The 18,187-nt window shown below is 38.5% G+C and overlaps 1 protein-coding gene across 2 annotated transcripts in view; it reads left to right on the top strand.

The window, feature by feature from the left end:
• Positions 1-18,187, top strand: part of ptprk (protein tyrosine phosphatase receptor type K) — a 103,997-nt gene that overhangs the window by 76,857 nt on the left and 8,953 nt on the right. For both annotated transcript variants that reach the window (XM_070849927.1, XM_070849926.1), the window contains exons 20-24: positions 5,779-5,914; positions 12,181-12,341; positions 15,475-15,662; positions 16,188-16,275; positions 16,818-16,894. In XM_070849927.1, the coding sequence (XP_070706028.1) occupies positions 5,779-5,914; positions 12,181-12,341; positions 15,475-15,662; positions 16,188-16,275; positions 16,818-16,894 (650 nt within the window). The remainder of the gene's footprint in view (positions 1-5,778; positions 5,915-12,180; positions 12,342-15,474; positions 15,663-16,187; positions 16,276-16,817; positions 16,895-18,187) is intronic.

Here is an 18,187-nt window from a genome sequence, read left to right as displayed (position 1 = left end):
TCCCCAGGCAACCGCGCGCACACACACACACGCACACACACACACACTCTCTCTCTTTTGAGGAAAGATTTTTAGAAATGCAGCTGATGGATCAGAGTTTATCTGTGCAGAGTAAGAACGAGGATAAACAGAAAAATACAATACCATGTTTTCAATAAAACTGACAATCCTAGTGGCTGGTATCTTCAAAGAACAGTGAGGGCATTTAAGTGTTGGCTAGTAATGCAAAACTAAAAGGCAAACAGGGGTGATAAGATGAATGACAATCTAATATTCCCTTTTATACACCAAAACTGTAACTGCATTTTGGATATTTTCAGCCAGGGTCCTATTTTCCTTGTTCTGTAAGATGTGCTAGAGGCGTAGCACAATAGTAATGTTGGTCTGAGTGTCAACAATCAACCGGGGCTGCAAATAACAATTTATTTTAATTATCCGTTAATGCAATAAGATCTGCTGATCATTTTTTATCATTAATCGACTCACCGACTCATCTGTTAAACGTCAGAAAACAATGAAAAATGCCCAGTTCAATTTCTTAGAGTTTGAGGTAGCATATTCAAAGTGCTCCTTTTTCTACAAACCAACAGCTCAAAACCCAAAGATTTTCAATTTACAAAAACATAAAAGAGAAAAACAAATTATCACATTTAATGAGCTGGAACCAGTGAATTTCTGGTATATTTAAGTTGTTTGAACCTTTTTGAAAAGTTAAAGTTAATGTAAGCATTTAATTTTAATATAAACGCCTTGTACATGATCAATTCCATGTTACGACACAAACCCACAAATTGAGACAGAGAGCTTTTAAGCTTCTAAAATGACTAATACAGAAGGTGGATGTCATATTTACAAAACATCCAACTCAGATGTTGTATTTTATTTTATTTTTCTTACTGCAGTAAGACTAAGATGGTAAAAAAAAAAGAAAAAGTTAGGAAGTTATAAACACTTCTTGCACTCAACTGACAGTCCTTGCTTTGACCTTCTAATGCGGAGGGATCGTAAAACTACACAGTAAAAACAACATCATTTTCAGCACAATCAGCCACAATGATTGTAGAATGAATATTTATGGCTGATTGAGTTGTGTTTTTTTTTAGAACGGCCCACGCAGGAACAGACTCAGTAAACTAACATAGGTGATAAATATTGTGGCACTGTTCCATGCAATGCACTTTCCCTTATAAAATGAAACAATAATTACATGAACAAATGAAATAAGGGCGAATCTGAAAAGAACTGTAATTATATTTGATATTTGTAGTTACATAAAAGTGGGCATCCTCATAAAACAGGGCCCTCTAGTTGATAGTTCACCTGTTTTCTCTTTAGGTCACAGAGTTCAGTGTGGCCAAGACATGTACACCAGTAGGCTCACAGGAAATTGATCCCATGGGGTAGATCAAAGCTGGGGTTCTGTCCCCCCAGCGCCTGCCAAGTGTCATGTTTCCACTCTACAATAAGAGAAAATGTGGGAAGTTTCCGTGTTTCCGCTGTCATCATATTTCTAGAACTGCTGGTGCTTGTAGCTACTAGAACAAGTGGTTACGTCGCCAAAGCGTGCTGGAAAGAGATGACACTCTTTCTGCCTAGCCTGAGGAGGTCTGAGTGAAGCTTATTTTATTTATTTATTTTTTTTAATAAGGCAGAAAGACTCACTAATGGACAGAGAGGTCAGACGGCCGTCCATTCCTTTCTCACTCCGTCCTTCTGCGTGTGTGTGTGTGTGTGTGTGTGTGTGTGTGTGTGCACTCAACTGTGCATCCGGGAGGGAGGATTAAGTGATGGTGGTCCTATTAGGTCATCTGGGGTATTGTGTATTGTCACTGCTGCCTCAGGGTGTTTTCTCTGTGTGTGTGTGTGTGTGTGTGTGTGTGTGTGTGTGTGTTTTGTGGCTATGTGGGTAAGTTGTGAGTGTTAGTGTACTGACCTGGATAATTTTTACAGACGAGAGCTACTTTAAGAGCTACTGCCGACATTATGAGGTCACATTTAGAACCTTTTCAATATTATTGTTCTTTATGTCTTGTTTTTACACCGTTTGCCCATTGATTCTTGGTCAGACAGTCACTGAAAAAAAGTAGGTGAACTCAGCAAGTGTGGTGTAGATTTGTGGCAGTAACAAAAAAACCATGGGGATTTTTTCATACAGCCTCAAATGCAAAATGATTTGGAGTCATACAGTCATAAAACAGTCAGTTGACATAGAAGAGTGTTTTACAGCATAAATTGAGCCCAACCCATTCTGGATTTTTAAGACAGATACCAATATCGAATGTGATGTATCAGGCGATCTCATTTTCGCAAACTCGTAACTTTGAACGCATGATTTTTTCATGCATAGTAATAGAAATAATAAGGATCCCTTTAATTGTCTTTTTAGAATTGTGACCAAAACATGTGCTGAGCGGGAATTTACAGAGCAACAGATAAACTTATTATTGTAATATAAATACTGTTTGTAAGTTACTGCAAACATTTTTTGGCATTACCACATTTTCTATTTACCTCTGTCCCATGAACCAGTGTTTCTGTAGTAAACTAATACTGGCTGATTATATGGGTTTAGCTCTGTAAGTAACACTAGGACACCCATTCAGCAGCTCACCAGTGGCATTTTTCTGCCGTTCTGCTGTGACTTGTGTGCAAATCACATTACTTGCAAGTATTATGTACTTGCTAAAAGGTCTGAAATACAAGGTTTCAGTTTTGATGAAATTATCATGGAATATTTATTTCTTTGCGAAGCTTATCTTGTGGTAAAAAGAAAGAAAGGCAATATTCTATTTTTTTTTCTCATCAACCATCATTGTACAAAAACCATTAAAACACATCAGTGAGCCAAACTGTTGCGCGGTTAATCATAACCACAAACGTGGACACTGTAGTCTGTTTTAAGTTGATCCCACATGCACTCTGCTGCTGTTCTACTGAGCATTAAATATGTATTAATCCACGACTGAAAATAGTCCCCAACAAATGCACTATTTAGTCCGGTTTAAGTGACATTTGTTAAAAAACTATGTAGCCTTTTTATAAAAATGAAACTGAATATTTATGTTTTGAAAGATTTGCTGTGCATCTGGGGGCTTAGGGCAAAGTGACATAGATGAGGAAGGACTGAGCGGAGAGAGAGGCATTGCTGAGTTTTGTCTTTTCTTGGAACTACAGAGTAACGCCAACCTTATCCTTTCAAAGCAACAATTTGGCTGACACATCACTGCTCCTGCTTCATCTATCAATCCTGAGTCCTATGTTTTAGTGTAATATTGTTACATAATAACATGAGGCTGGATGGGGGCGTTTCAAAGATTTCAGCAGCAAACATTTTATAACACAATAATATGTTATGGTCACAAATATTGAGGGAGATAAAGAGAGAGAGGAGATTATGTTTATCTTGTTGATATTTAGCATCAGTAGTGGATTATTGTTTGATAGATGTATTGCATTATGTTGAGTTTTGTGCATATGTCTTTGTGTTGGATTATTTGGATTATCATAATGCATGATAATATTCTTAGGCTGGAGTACGAACTATTCTGGCGTTATGGGATCAGATCACTAAGCTTAGGAGAACAGATAAAAACAGATGCTCGCTCTCTTTCTGTTGACTTTCTGTCCATGATCAACAGGGTTGAATCTCCACCAGAGCGTGCGCCCTGCGTGAAACATCATTGGTGAATTATGTTCCAAACAGACAAAATCAGGGAATTCAGACAATTCTCTGAAGTCATCAGGAACAGAAATGAGTTTGAGTTCAAGTAATGTACGGTGACATTGGTGCAGAAATATTTGACGGCTACAGCCAAATTGCATTTTAAAAGCTTTTCCCAATGAGAGCATGACGCCAAGGGTAACCTTAAATATGCTGAATAGGCACAGAGCAAGATGCAGTCAATTGAGCATTTCTTTATTTATGTATATGTAGTCAGTGTCTTTATTTTTTAAGTTTTTTTTTTTTCATATGGTTGCGGTTGGGAGTAGGAGTAGTGAGTGTGCAGAGAGTTCAGTGGTTCAGTGCTTTTAGCACAAGGTGATTCATCAAAATGAATGAAAAGCTGAAATCTATATAAGTGCGTGAGTGTTTTTAGTTTCTCTTGACTTGATTGGCTTAACAAAATAGTACCCTGCAGGGATAAATATTATGTTACTGTTTTTTCGCTGGATTTTATCTTCACAATGTAATAAGTAAGTAAATGAAAAAATGTTAAATCAACTAATTTCTACTGGGTAGTTTTTTAGTCATAGATCAGTCGGTTGGTCAACCACTTTGGTCCAGACTGAAATGGCACAACTACTAATTGCAGTGCAGTGAAATTTTGCTCAGTTATAACTTCATCAATTGCCTGATTCTTCGTTTAGCCAGGCCAAGACTTTAGTTTTTCCAATGGCCAATGTACCTGCAAAACTAATGGCATTAAACCTCAGCTGTACTTTGTGTTTTGTGGTTATTAGCAAATGTAGGCATGCTAATTTGCTAAGCTATGATGGGGAACATGGTAAACAAATGTTTACCATGTTCACCTGCTTAAGATGCAGTGTGTTAGTCGTTTGTCATTGTGAGGATGTTGCTTTACATCTACTTTATGACCAGGTGTGCACTATAAAAGACATACTCTAAAATGTTAAGACATGAGCTGTTAAGTAGAAGCAGCGGTTGTGGGTAAAAGCAATATCTTTTGTTCATTAGTATACAGCAATCATATTAATGAAACATTTACTATTCATCTCAGTATTTCAGTCTGTCAGCCAAATCAGCTTCTCACACTAAACTTTCAGCTATATTTGCCACATAAATGACAGTTACCATGGCATTTGTGTTGGCAGTTGTCTGACTTTACTTTACAAGAAATATTTAGAGTCTTGATATTTACCTGATCTTTAGCAGAGGGCTGATTAAACCTTCCTATTTAAATGGCTCATCAGGATTTGTTTCCTTATCACACTCACCACTTTCCTGATGTGAGGGCATTCTGTAAAGACATCTTGAGAGAAAGCAATTCCTGAGGCTGTTGGGTGGCATACTTTGCTAGCCTTAGGTGACAAAGGGTTGCATAAATACTTCAAAATAGTGCCAAGATGCTGTTATCTGTATAACAGGCTTACAGTCAGTGCAAGGGAGCAAAATTTCAAAAATGTGCAGAGGGTTTGCAGAAGATTCAGGGTTCCTGGAAAGCTTAGCTGACTGGTGGGTTTGGTTTTAACTGACTGGTTCGCTGCCACAGAAGATAGTTTTTAAAAAAAAGAGGGCTTGGGGGTTTAGAAACATTATCACTTTTTAACTTTTTCTTTGTCTGATATCACGCAGCTCTTTGACAAAGAAAATGGACTCAGCTGTAGGAAAACCAGGATAATAAAATAAAAATCGGTTGCCAGCTTTCCAACAGCATTGGCCACAATAATAACAAGAGGCAATCTCAAGCTCTCAAAGCTTTTAGTACTTTTGTGAATTATATCTTAGAAGTTACAGAGTGTGTGATCTTTTTCCTGCTGAGATGTTCCTTTAATGTAATTTGTGTTCCACTGAAATGTACATTCTTAACTAAGCACAAGATAACCTTTATTGTGATCATTAGGTCCATGGGTATGGACTTTTCACTGGTTTCCACTGTGGGAATATACCAGTGTTTTACAAATAGGAATGTAAAATGACCTTTTTGTAGGATTTGTCTTTTGTCCTAAAAATAGAAATGAATAAATAAAGACTGTGGTGTGAGCTGATATTATGTTGGAGCCATAGTATTGATATATTTTATTGTCCTTATGTTATAGGTGCTACAGAGGAGCCAGAGGTTATCCCTGACCCCGCTAAACAGACGGATCGGGTGGTGAAGATCGCTGGGATCAGTGCTGGTGTTCTTGTCTTTATACTGCTGGTGCTGGTAGCCATCCTATTGGTCAAGAAGAGGTGAGTGACAACCCCCGGACCACGGCCTCTAAAAGGGTTTTAATGAAGAGTGTCATGAAGAGTGCAAATACTTCATGAATAACAGTACCACACCAACACGCATGCAGATGCAAGAACACACAAACACAAATGTGCACCTAAAACCATTCTCTTGTTGTGTGTCGGTATTAAGTAGTAACACCATCTTCCATCCATCCACCATAAACGTTGATCTCCCTTCAGAACCAGCTGGATCACTTCCTGAAGTTTGTCCTGTTTTTAAGGCAATGAATAACTAAAGGCTTGTTTTCCTGGAATCCCATGCAAAAATATGGTATTTCCACAATTAGAAACTTCTGCCTCACACTTTTTTTTTTTTTGCGATTTTGTGCAAGAAACATCTGAGGCCATATTTGTTTTTCTCATACAATACAGCTGTTGATTCAAGTTAGACAAAGCAACTCAACTGAGAGGAAGAAAGAAACAGTGAAAGAGATCCTAAAGCAGAAGATGTCAAGTAACTTCAAGATTAGAAATAGAAAATTCTAGTACAGTATTTCATAGAAGCATAGAAGCCTAGTTCGTGGTATTGTATAGTGAGTATATTGTGTAGTTCACTTGTGGAGTGAAGAGAATGTGAGGCAGCGAGGAGGGGTTGGTTGGAGTTAGGGGGTAGAGATGTGGTCAAAGAAATCATCTTGTTTGAGCCTCTGGAGCACACGCATTGCCCCTTACATTCATTCGTAAATGGGTCACTTAAAATTGGTTTGCACTCTTGTGATTAGGCTGTTATAGAAAAAAGGAAGAAAAGAAAGAAAATGTGAATACAGAGATTGAAAGAACGACACAAGTTTCACAGTTGGTCCTGGTGTCTCCACAGTGTTGTGGCCTGTGGTGCGTTAGTTTGGCTCAGGGCTCCACCATGTGGTTGCTCAACATAGCTACAGTGTGAGACTGCAGCATTCAGACATGCAGATCTTTTGATCTTTTTCCTTTCGAAACTTGGAAGTCCTATGCTATTCTCCTATTTCTGTAATAGGTTAGGATGACCAGTGTGTGTAGCACCACAAGTCTGTTCAGTATCACCGAAACTCATTTAATTTCTAGTCCTCCACATTCAAGTAATGAAACCTGTTGGAGTTTATTAATATAACAGCAACATTATACATGAACCTGCCTACTGAAATACTACTGAAATAGTAAAGTTATACATAGGACTGTGACTCACTGCGAGGTAGTTCACAGTGATTTATTTGAATTGTATGCTATTATCACATCAAAAGTCTGAGAGCCACCTTTAAGCACAGCCCCACACCTCAAGTCGAGACAGTTTTTTCACCTGCTCTCTTTTCATCAAATTTCACATGAGCAACTGTGAGGTTACATGAGGTTGAATTATGTCTTTGTACTTTCCTGGGCATGTGTGCGCATTTGTGTGCATGCACGTTCACAAGTCACATACGCAAGTATGTGTGTGTATGCGTGTGTTTGTGTGTGTGATATAACTATTACAAAGCATGTCGTTCTTCCTGTGACCTCTCAATTAAAATCTGGTGTTCAGGAACCTGAATGCCCATTAAAAAGAGAATAATTAGGAATTAATTTGCATATTCGGGATAGATACGTTCAAATCATCTTTTCTTATTATAATAAAACGTGTCAACATAAATGGTTTAGTTTGCTCTTTGATCACCATGTTCATGAACACATTACAAGAAATGTAAGATTTATGGCCATCAAGCTAAGAAAATGTCTCCGTCAGGAGATAATGTACATGATCTCCTCTGAACACTGAAGTATTCCATCTTGCCAGAGGCTTTAGAGAGCTACCAGACAGTGTCTCAATTACAACCAATCATGATCTCCCTCAGCAAATCAAAAAACAATTAGACACATTAAATTACAGTCAGTAATAAACTCTCATCACCGGAGAACTTTGCTCTTGCAGCCCCTGACCTCCATGTTTCTGTTCTAATTCTATAAATGAATTCATGTGATCCAGCATTCATGCTGCCACTTTAGTGTCAAAGTGTAATTGTAAATTATAACCAAAGGACCTGAGCAGAGAGTGCTGGTGAGAAATTCTCTATTTATTGTAGAGGCTCTTACGATTTAATGTTTGAAATACACTCACTATTGTCCAAAAACAGTTTTTGATCCACAGTTAACACTCAGTGGCCTGGTTACTCTAACATGTTTTACTGAATATCATCTGCCCCTTGAGGATTTTAGGCCTTTGATAATAGAAAATTAGTCCAAATTGAAAGATAATACATTTTTGGGAGGCAACTGTTGTTTACGACTCTGTAATTGCATGCACTGCCTGGAGGAACTGAATTCTGTGTCTGTGGTTATTTTGAACCATAACTCAAGCTGCATTCATGCATTCAGGCAAGAGAAGACATCATACAACAATTATCAAGTGTTCAAAGGACTGTCACAGGATGACAGTGTTTCTGTAAAGAAAAACATCATGTTAAAATGTTACACTGAGGCTGATTTCTGACAGGTTGAAGCTATATATTACCAGCGTGAACAACTGAAAAGGAATGTTATTTTGGGAAACAGAATATTTTAAAGTTTTATGTTTTAAGGATGTTTTTAAGTATGCACTTGGTTTTTTTTTTTGGTTTTTTTTAGTTACATTTTTAGTTTGACTTATGAGAATATGTGAGATGACATGAAACTCTGCATCAACCAACACTGATCAACACAGAAGCAATTTCTGGTTGAGAAAACAGAGACATTTGCATATCTCTGCATGGAATATAAAAACTAACAAACTTGGTTTCAGTTATAACATATGTTTGTGTTGAACTATGAAAACAAATATTCATCCTGACATTTTTAGTGATTTGTAACCAAACTGTGTCAACTCTCTTAGCACTTGGAAAATTATACTATCAAAAGGTTTGCGCTTTTACCTCATCCTCATGTGAGTGTGAGGTTGTGTTGTCAGCATTTAGCAGTTTTCCATAAAGGTTTCTGGGGAGATCAATCTTCATTGTCATTGAACCTTTACAACTTCGAACAATACTGCATCTTTAAAATGGTGGGACATGATGACATCGCAATGACATCATGCTTGCTTTACAGAAGCGAGCTGCATGGTGTTACAGATCGGATAGCTTTGTATCAGCTTAGACAAATTGATTACTATTGACAGGAGTAAGTAAAGGTGATTGGCTGGTTAGGGCTAAAAATCTCTAATCAGGGCCGTTAGTTACAGTAAATGCAGCTTATTGCATGTGTATTTTAAATATGACACTTCTGGAAGTAGAAGAAGAGAGACTGCATGTTAGAAGTTAAATACTGATAGTCAGTTGTTGTTTTAGGAGTCATTTTAGAGATCTCTGAGCTTGTTTTGTAGTGTTTTAGCGTTAAATTTGAGTTTTTTAAAAGAATAGGGCCCATAGTTATTATAGCAATCCCTTGCATGACCCTCAAGTTGTAGCAATCAAAAGGTGTTTTCTTCTGTTTCTGTTGTTGCTGGTTGGGACAGGACAGTATTGTCCTAATTTGCATATTCATGACCCTTGTGTCTCATTCTTTGCTTTCTGATTGGCTCACAACCCCAGGAGGACCTACTATTCATACTCTTATTACCTGTAAGTAAACAACCAATCAACAATCAGCTTACCCAGCTGCTGTTATCTTATTGGGCGAATTATTAGTGGTTAGTTGTTGTTATTTTTAAAGATGCAGTATACTTTTTTCAAGACAAAACACATTTTCAGCTCTGACCAACCAGCCAAAGCCATCCTCATTGACGCCTTGCCATGGTGGGGGTCAATTCACTTCCATGTCAGTCAGGTGAATTCCTTACTTTGAGTCATTTATATAAACATATTTAAATCTGTAGATATTCAAAGCGTTTTTCTTCTCTCTTTTTTTGTTATCAAGGTAATATTGATGGTTACCTGTCTAAAAATGAAAACAAATAAATAAATAGATAAATGCTGAACTGACAGTGAATTGACCTCAGCCCTGGTGTCCTCTACATGCTCCAAAGTTGCTCTGAAGCAGGCTTACAAAGGCCAAAGTTGGCCATAAACCAGAACAAAGCAGGCCAAAGTGGGACGACACAGGCCATAACAAGCGTGTTATTTGAAAAAAGAATGCTGCACTTGTGACTTGTAGCTCTTTGTGTGCATGTAGTCATGTGATCATCCATCCGCCCATCAAGTCACAGGTATCATGGTTACTCTGCTGCACATGCTCAGTGTTTCCTTCCTGGCTCCTGTCCTGAAACAGTCAGCTTACTGTTTGGAACACATGGCTCGGATTTTTGTAGTTCTTGGGGGGTTTTCTCATGCTCTGGGTTCTCCCTTCTCTACTTTGTCTCTTGTTTTCTCTCACTGGCTGTGACCAAAAGGACCACTTCCTTTACAAAGAGGCGGGTACTGTGTAACGCACTATTTAGCAGTAACAAAGGCACAGATTAACAAATGAATATGGACATTTATTCATCACCAGCTTGTGTGTGCATTCACGAGGCACAAAAACAAAATGTAGCCAACATTAAGGCATGTGTGGTGGTGCACATACATTTATCACTTTAATAATCAGTTATGTTCAGTAAATAATGTATTTATTATTTACTGAACATAACTGATTATTAAACACACAACGCACTCTAAACCAGGTGACATTTCAGACATTACAAAAAAAAAAAAAAACGGTTCTGGTCACAGCTATGTCCTTCTCTTTCTCTCAGTATCTCCTTTTATACAATGTATATACAGTACAAGTACTCAGCATATGGTGGTTTATGACATATGTATGTTATAAATGTATAAACATATATGTCATATCCATGTTTTCTGTCAAACAAGCAACAATACACTTACAAACACACGCACAAACAGCTTAACCTGGTCAACGGTTAAATCAATGTTCCTACTGAGTGTGTGAGTGTGTGTGTATTATGTGTGTATGTGGTCTTAGCGGTGGAGTTGGTGTATTTTGGGGTCAAGAGGTAAAATATACAATAAAAACTGGCATGCTTTCTGTCTGTTTACTGGGAAGAAGTCAGAGCCGTACATTATATCAGTTATGCAACATCAAAAATCTTTTTTTTAACATTAATGTTGGAGCTTGAACACCATACAAGTGATGAACTAACTCATTCAAAGGTAGAAATACCATAAATGTTTATTGAGCTGCACAGATGTTGTCCTAACTGATGTACATCTATGGCTCTGGGTAAAAAATGTTCCTGCATGCTCCGTCATGCTCAAAGTATTAAGCCCTCTACAGTTGCTTTTCCTGGGACTTTATGGATTGCACAAACTGGGAGAGTTAAACCTGAAAAGGACACCTATGTTCGGATTTTAAACTGTTATTTTTCTTCACCAGACACCTGCTCCTTTGATAAAGAAAGGTTTCTGTTGCTTACAAAAAAAGGCAACAACAACAGCCTGTGAAGAAAAATAGGAGATTAAAATTGAAAACCCAGTATCTCTAAAATGTATCTTTCCAGGAAAGACAGTGTACTGTTCTCTCATAATTCTGGACTGACTAAATATATGACTTCAAGTCCTACTATTCATATTATGATGACTCTGGTACTTCGGTTGGTAAATGGTTTTCCCTGAGCTTCCATACTGTAGATCATAAGTCATTCCCTTGCTGTTGTTTTAATGGGATTTTTCCTATCTTTGCTGTTGGATGAAAACCAAATATTTAGTACTTAATACTTGGTGATTTTTGTTTTTTAACATTTACGTTTCTACATTCTGCCAGTGAAGATAACAAAATTACAAAAAGAGAGGAGTTTCAGACAACAAGAAATAGACTTGAGATGAGAACTTTAGTTTTTCAAAGGCTTTCATCTGACAGCAATGGTACCGAGGTTGATAAAAAGTTTTCCCTTTGTTATGTGTAGGGCATAGGTTATTTTCCCTGGTCTGTATTAGACACAATTTTCCTTCTGCTCCTATAGCTGAGCTTGTTACATGCTGCCATTTACAAGAAAGCTTTTCCTCTGCATCCCTTGCCTGTTCTCTCCTCTTTACTTCCTGTCTTTTTCTCTTTTCCCCACCTTTCATCTTTTCTCCTGTTCTCTTCCTTGTTGGTTCTAAACTCTGCATCTTGAATCAGCAGCCTGCAGCCCCCAGCCATGCTCTTAATGCCAAAAAAAGACGTGATATCTCCTGCCTCATACAAAATCACACTATACTTTAAAATGTTAGACTCTTCCTTACAAGGCAGTGGTCTGCAGGCCTGCTGATGTTTGTTTGTTTGTTTATATGATGCTTGACTGTGTCTGTCTTTGCCCCTGACAGGAAACTGGCTAAAAAACGTAAAGACGCCATCGGAACGACACGGCAGGAAATGACTCACATGGTGAATGCCATGGATCGCAGCTATGCAGACCAGAGCACTCTGCATGGAGAAGATCCCATGGCTGTGACATTCATGGACTCTCACAACTACAACAACAGATGTAGGTTAACAGTTAAATAATCTTTAACAGGATTAATCATGGACAATCTTAAAAACACAAAGCCCTGTCAATAAGTGAACTTAAAATCTAATCTTTGTTTTGTCGTTTCCATTCTAACACATCAAAGTATTCTCATATCTCTTCTACGTTTGGTCTGCCTTTTCTTTTTCAAAAACAGGACTGGAATTATTAATCGATGATCAAAATGCCTATTAATGTTCTAAGTAATGTTCTCGTCTTGTTCAGCTGTAGAATTAACAACTCAAGAATCAATTCATCCCAATCAGTTTTACAGTTTGAACACTGGCAACGAATACAGGGTGTAGAAACGGTTCACATTCATGTCTGACATGTGAACGAGGGAACTGCTCATCATCTGTTGAAAAGAAATACTTTCAAATTATTTCTGCCTCCACTTAAATACTATTGGCTTTAACAGACCACATTGAGAACAGCAAAAGTTGTGGGATGGTTTTGCCGAGATAGATGATCCTTAAGACGTAACTTTTTCACTCATGTTTAAGTCATACTCCGCTCCTCTCCTCTGTTTTTCTTGTGAGCGGGAATTTTCCCCATGCTCACTTATCACTTTTTGGTCCTCGTCTATGTTTGAGCAACGCTGAAATTTAGAACATTTCTTCACCGTGTTTCCTCCTGCAGTGCCCAACGATCCTCTGGTTCCTACTGCTGTGCTAGGTGAGACTTCTGGCATGGTTGGATATGTCAAATTTACCGCCACTTCCCACATTAGATCACCCGTCATCCTCCCCCTGTGCTTGTAGCTCTGTTTGTATGTCTTTGTGATGCCCAGTTAAAGTATCAGACATGGTCAAAGTTTCCATTACATCCTGCAGTGTTATGTACCCTGACCTTTGGCAAATACTGTCTGTTTATGTGGGTGGATTGTTTGGCTTGACTGAAGTTTCAGTACCATGACCTTGCATCTCATTTACATTTTAGAAGTGCTGGCTAAAGTTGTCTATTCTAGATAGGGAAAGGGATCCACTGATAGGGATCTATACATTCAACAAGCACTTAAAGGAATGAAATGAAAAACATGAAAGACAAAGTAAGAAAAAATATAAAATAAATGCTTGGATTCAGTTCAAAACGCAATCTAAAGATGCAGCCAACTTGTGCCAACTCTCTGTGTAAAACATGACTGGTACTAAAAACTCCAACAGCCAAGCACTTCATCTGTCGCACTGTGTTTTCCCTCGGTTCAGTCATTTCCAATCCCGGCCATGGTTTCTGTTTCCTACTGAGAGTTATTGATATTCACAGTAATTATCATCATTCTCCCTTAGAGACCTCATTATGTCCACAGCTCTGTGTTTTTAAAGCATGCCATTTCCTGTCCAAAAACGACAGAATCTGAGGCTTTAAAGGAGGAAGACAATTTGTCACATTGCCAGTGCAAAACGACTGATGATTAAATCTGTGATACAAGTGACAGTGAACATCTCAGTGCCTACAGCCCTGTGTGTTTGGCGGAAGTGTTTCTGTGCACTAGATCTGGAAGTCTGCTTGAGTGTCTCCCATCTGTGTTATTCCCTAGGCTTGTTTTTGTGCTGATGCCCCAGTCTGAATCGGGAAAGCTGTAACTTTTGCCAAGTTGGATGTTAGCTCCAATGTTACACTGCATTGCATTTATCTTTAGTTTAGTCTGGTGTTGACACTACAGCATGATGTGGAGTTCTAACATACCCCAAAGGGGTCCACAATCCACAGCGCCACCAATTGTGGTGTTAATTAACTGTTCCATAGCCTCTAATTTGGAGTGAAGGCTGCAGTTACAATCTGTCTTGGCCAATCACATCACAGTGGGAAGAAGTTGCAGGAAGTAGCAAATTAAGAGGCACTGTCGGGTCAAGTTTACTGTTAATTGGCCTGATGAGGGCTTAACAAACCTTTAACAATCAGTAATGAGCTAACATGTCCTCAGAGCAGAGAAAAGCATCAGTTGGATGAAATAAACAGTGTCAGTTAATAAACAGTGGTGAAGATGAAATCAGTCGGTTCTGCTGCAACCCCAAGCTACTCCATTATACAACCTGTCAGTCTGTGCATTGCTACTGCCAACTCACAAGATCCCCCACAGCACAGAAACATTCACCTGGAGCTTCTGCAACAATATGACCTCATAATTAGCTGCTGCTGAAATCATAGCCCAGTGTAAAAGCTTCCAAAATGCAAAGTTGATCATATCATAGATGCTATACTCATAAGAGATAATTAAACCTGCAGCCTTTCTGTATTATGAAGCAGCTGATCGTTCATCTGTGGCGCTGTAATATGTTAATGTGGTTATTTTACAAATATTGAATGAAACCACTGACTTCAACCACTGCAGCTGGTACAGAAGGTGTAGCAAGCTTGGAATAGTAGAGGGAAATATATGTTTGAAGCATATAGCTGTAAATAGCAGCTAATGATACCCCTGGAGGGCATTGTGGCAGACTTTACAGCTCATTTTAAGTTGGTGTGTGCTGCTGCTAAGTGTTGCTATAGATATAGTAAATTGCACTTAATGTTCAACAACCATTTTTTGGTGATGCTCCACTGCTTTGTGAGATCAACATCTACTATTTTTTGGACGTCCATGATGTACACATCTTTGAAGTCCTCGTCAAGCAAAAGTAACCTTTAGTTCATGTTTGGAGTCTCACTAACAAATCCTTTTATCCTGCAGTCTGATTAAACCTTTTTGCTCTTTTCTTTTTCTGCTGCTTCGACGTGTAGTTCCAATCACAGGTGAGTATAGGCAGAGAAAACAAAGTGACTAATGGTTTGTTTGGTTTTGAGGAAAAAGCTGTATTTTCTTGCGGTAAGAGTTTAAAGCCAGCCGCTAGCCCTAGTTTTTGGAAGACAAAAAAGTCATTGTGGTGTTGCTTTTATATACAGTGTTCTTTTCCAGACAGTAATCAGTATATGTTCATGTTTTTATCCAGCCTACCATAACTTACAAAAAGCCTTGGAAATCCATTTACTGCGTGATTCATCACTCAGACCTGCCTTTTTGTGGACAGTATAAAACAGTGCTTTTAGGGTCATATTAACGGCACTGACAAATGCAGTGCAATTTTGGTTAATTTGTGACTTAATTAAGCAGGGATTTCTTCTCTTCTTGTAGATGAGAACCACAGTGCCTCTGCAGCAGAGAACAGCAGACTTCTGGATGTTCCTCGGTACCACTGTGAAGGAACTGAATCTCCTTATCAGACAGGACAGCTCCACCCTGCCATCAGGGTGGCCGACCTGCTGCAGCACATCAACCTCATGAAAACATCTGACAGCTACGGCTTTAAGGAGGAGTATGAAGTAAGATTATTATCACCGGCACTTTTCTTAATAGTTCTAGTAGCAGTGACTGTAGGGTTAGTAGCCTGGTTGGTTACAGAAGCAAAAGCAGATTTATTACTAGCAGATGCAGTTATGTTAACACTGACAAGGATATTTCTGATGACGTATTGGAGGAGTTGACAGCACAGTGCATTAGGATGTCTGAAATTTATTGTGCACACATTTTAATGTAGAGAACAGCACGAAGTCTATTATGAAAATCAATGAAGCTTTATTTGGTGTTCTGGCTTTACATTAAAATGATAAAATGACGATTAAGTTCAAATTGCCTCTTTAAGTTAGTTAGAGTACTTTCTCCCTTATTGACTTAACAGTCAAAGAGCTAGAAACCTTTGTATGGTACCCGTAGACTAAAAGCTCTAGAGCAAAACCATCATTCATGTACACCTTTCTGCTCGGAGTTATCCAACAGGACTGCCCTTTTTAAGGTTACATGACATGTAATTTCCTTTCCTATTGTTTTGTCTGTTGTTGGTGATACAGAGCTTCTTCGAGGGCCAGTCGGCCTCCTGGGATGTGGCCAAGAAGGAGCAGAACCGTACCAAGAACCGCTATGGGAATATTATAGCATGTAAGGAGGCTCTAATTTATATGTTTTTTTATGTTGCATACCTGTCTGAAAATGTTGGAACTTTACCATCTTGTGGTGCAATTTTACAAATGTGTTGACAAAGTTACTGTACTGTATATCGATCACGTACGGTTATTTCATGTGTCTGTGTTGTGATATTTAGCAAACCTCTATAGAGCCTAAGAACATTAAACTCCAGGAACTCCATGTTTATTTTTTTCTAACTGTTGTGTCTTTTTCCTCAGAAAATTTCAGAAAAAGAAACAATGCTAAAAGAACAAGTTTTAGTATTATTTCTGAATAGTTTGACACATGAGTCAAAGTCTGTGCTATCAGTACTGTGTGGGTGTAGTCTGATAGTATCGAATTGACAATGAAGATACCTTCAATCACTATAAGAAGATGAACCACATCAGTGCCATTTTCTGCCCTAATACAAATACTCTTTCTTTCTGCTGTCCTCTCTTTGTCACTGTCCCTTCCCTTGTTTTTATCTCTCTCTGTTGATCTCCCCAACACCGTATTCTTGCTTCTCTCTCTAGATGACCATTCAAGGGTTATTCTCCAGCCCATAGAAGACGACCCCTCCTCCGACTACATCAACGCCAACTACATCGATGTAAGTGGAAACGCATCGAATGCTACTATTGGCTCCCAACGAAACCAACGAAACCACACTCCCTCGCTCGTATGTCAGGCCTCTATACCTTTATTGCGTCTACTAGTCATCCATCGTGCCATTTTACACATTCAGCCACCCCCAAAAACACATCATACATACAGTACATGTGTCTCTCTCAGGTGTCAGTTCTGCTGTCCTTCTCCTGTCTATCCATGTTTTTATATTTGCATCCATTCAGAATTTATCATAATATCCTGATGCAGCAAATTTAAGTGACAATATAAGAGTCCTCTATAAGTCTCTCTATAAGAATTACATAACATGCATAATTAATCATCTTATTCAGCTTTATAGGGACGACTAAGAGCAATACAAAGAGAGATGTTATTTCTTCGTAATCTGTCTAAATTAAGTAGTTTGACATTTTAGGAAATACATTTATTTGCTCTCCTGTCAAGAGTTACATGAGAAGATTGATACCGCCCTAGTGTCTGCTGGTGCCAGCTTCACATTTTTGTACAGACACGAGGATGGTATTGATCCTTAATGTCACTGCATTTAGCCTTCAGTACATTCATCTTGTAACTGGTCCGTTCATCCATTTTATGTACATACCCTTCATTTTCCACCTCCCAGTTTTATGTATCATTTGTCTTTCCATTCACCTATCACTCCAGAAATACACATTCATCCATCTGTCCATCCAATCATCCACCCACCCCTCCATCCATCTTTTTTCCTCTCCACCTCTCCACTCTGCTGTCACCTCTACAACAATCATCTGCATGCTGGCATCTTACATTGTTCTTTTTTAAGTGCTAGTACTGCTTATAGCATCACCTTCTCTGTTATCATTACCTACCATTAAATCTATCACATGCATGCTACCACTCACATGAAGCTCGAATTAGAATGAATAGAGTGGACACTCATAGTCTAGCACTACTATGACTACGGCTGTCATATAATTTGGATTTTACATAAATTGTGTTTTGAGTGTTTTGGCTAGAGGCCACATTGTGTTTTCACTGTGAGGTGGTCGAACAGCATCATTACGTGTCCTTTCTATTCAGTCTTATTCACTTTTAGACCATGTTTTTTTCTGCATGTCCTGTTCAAGCTCCCATTATGTCAATGCAACTTTTCTTTTTTCTGATTGACACTCACTGACATTGTTGTGCTTTCTTTCTTCCTTCCTTCCTTCCTTTCTTAATTTCTTTCTTTCTTGATTCTTTCTTTCTTCCACACGTTCTTTCTGCCTGTGGCTTGGCCTATAGATTTGGCTGTACA

Source organism: Pempheris klunzingeri, chromosome 18, assembly GCF_042242105.1.
Source record: "Pempheris klunzingeri isolate RE-2024b chromosome 18, fPemKlu1.hap1, whole genome shotgun sequence".
NCBI classification, from domain to species: domain Eukaryota; kingdom Metazoa; phylum Chordata; class Actinopteri; order Acropomatiformes; family Pempheridae; genus Pempheris; species Pempheris klunzingeri.
The sequence above is the reverse complement of the archived record's forward strand: the minus strand, read 5'-3'. Positions and strand labels throughout refer to the sequence as shown.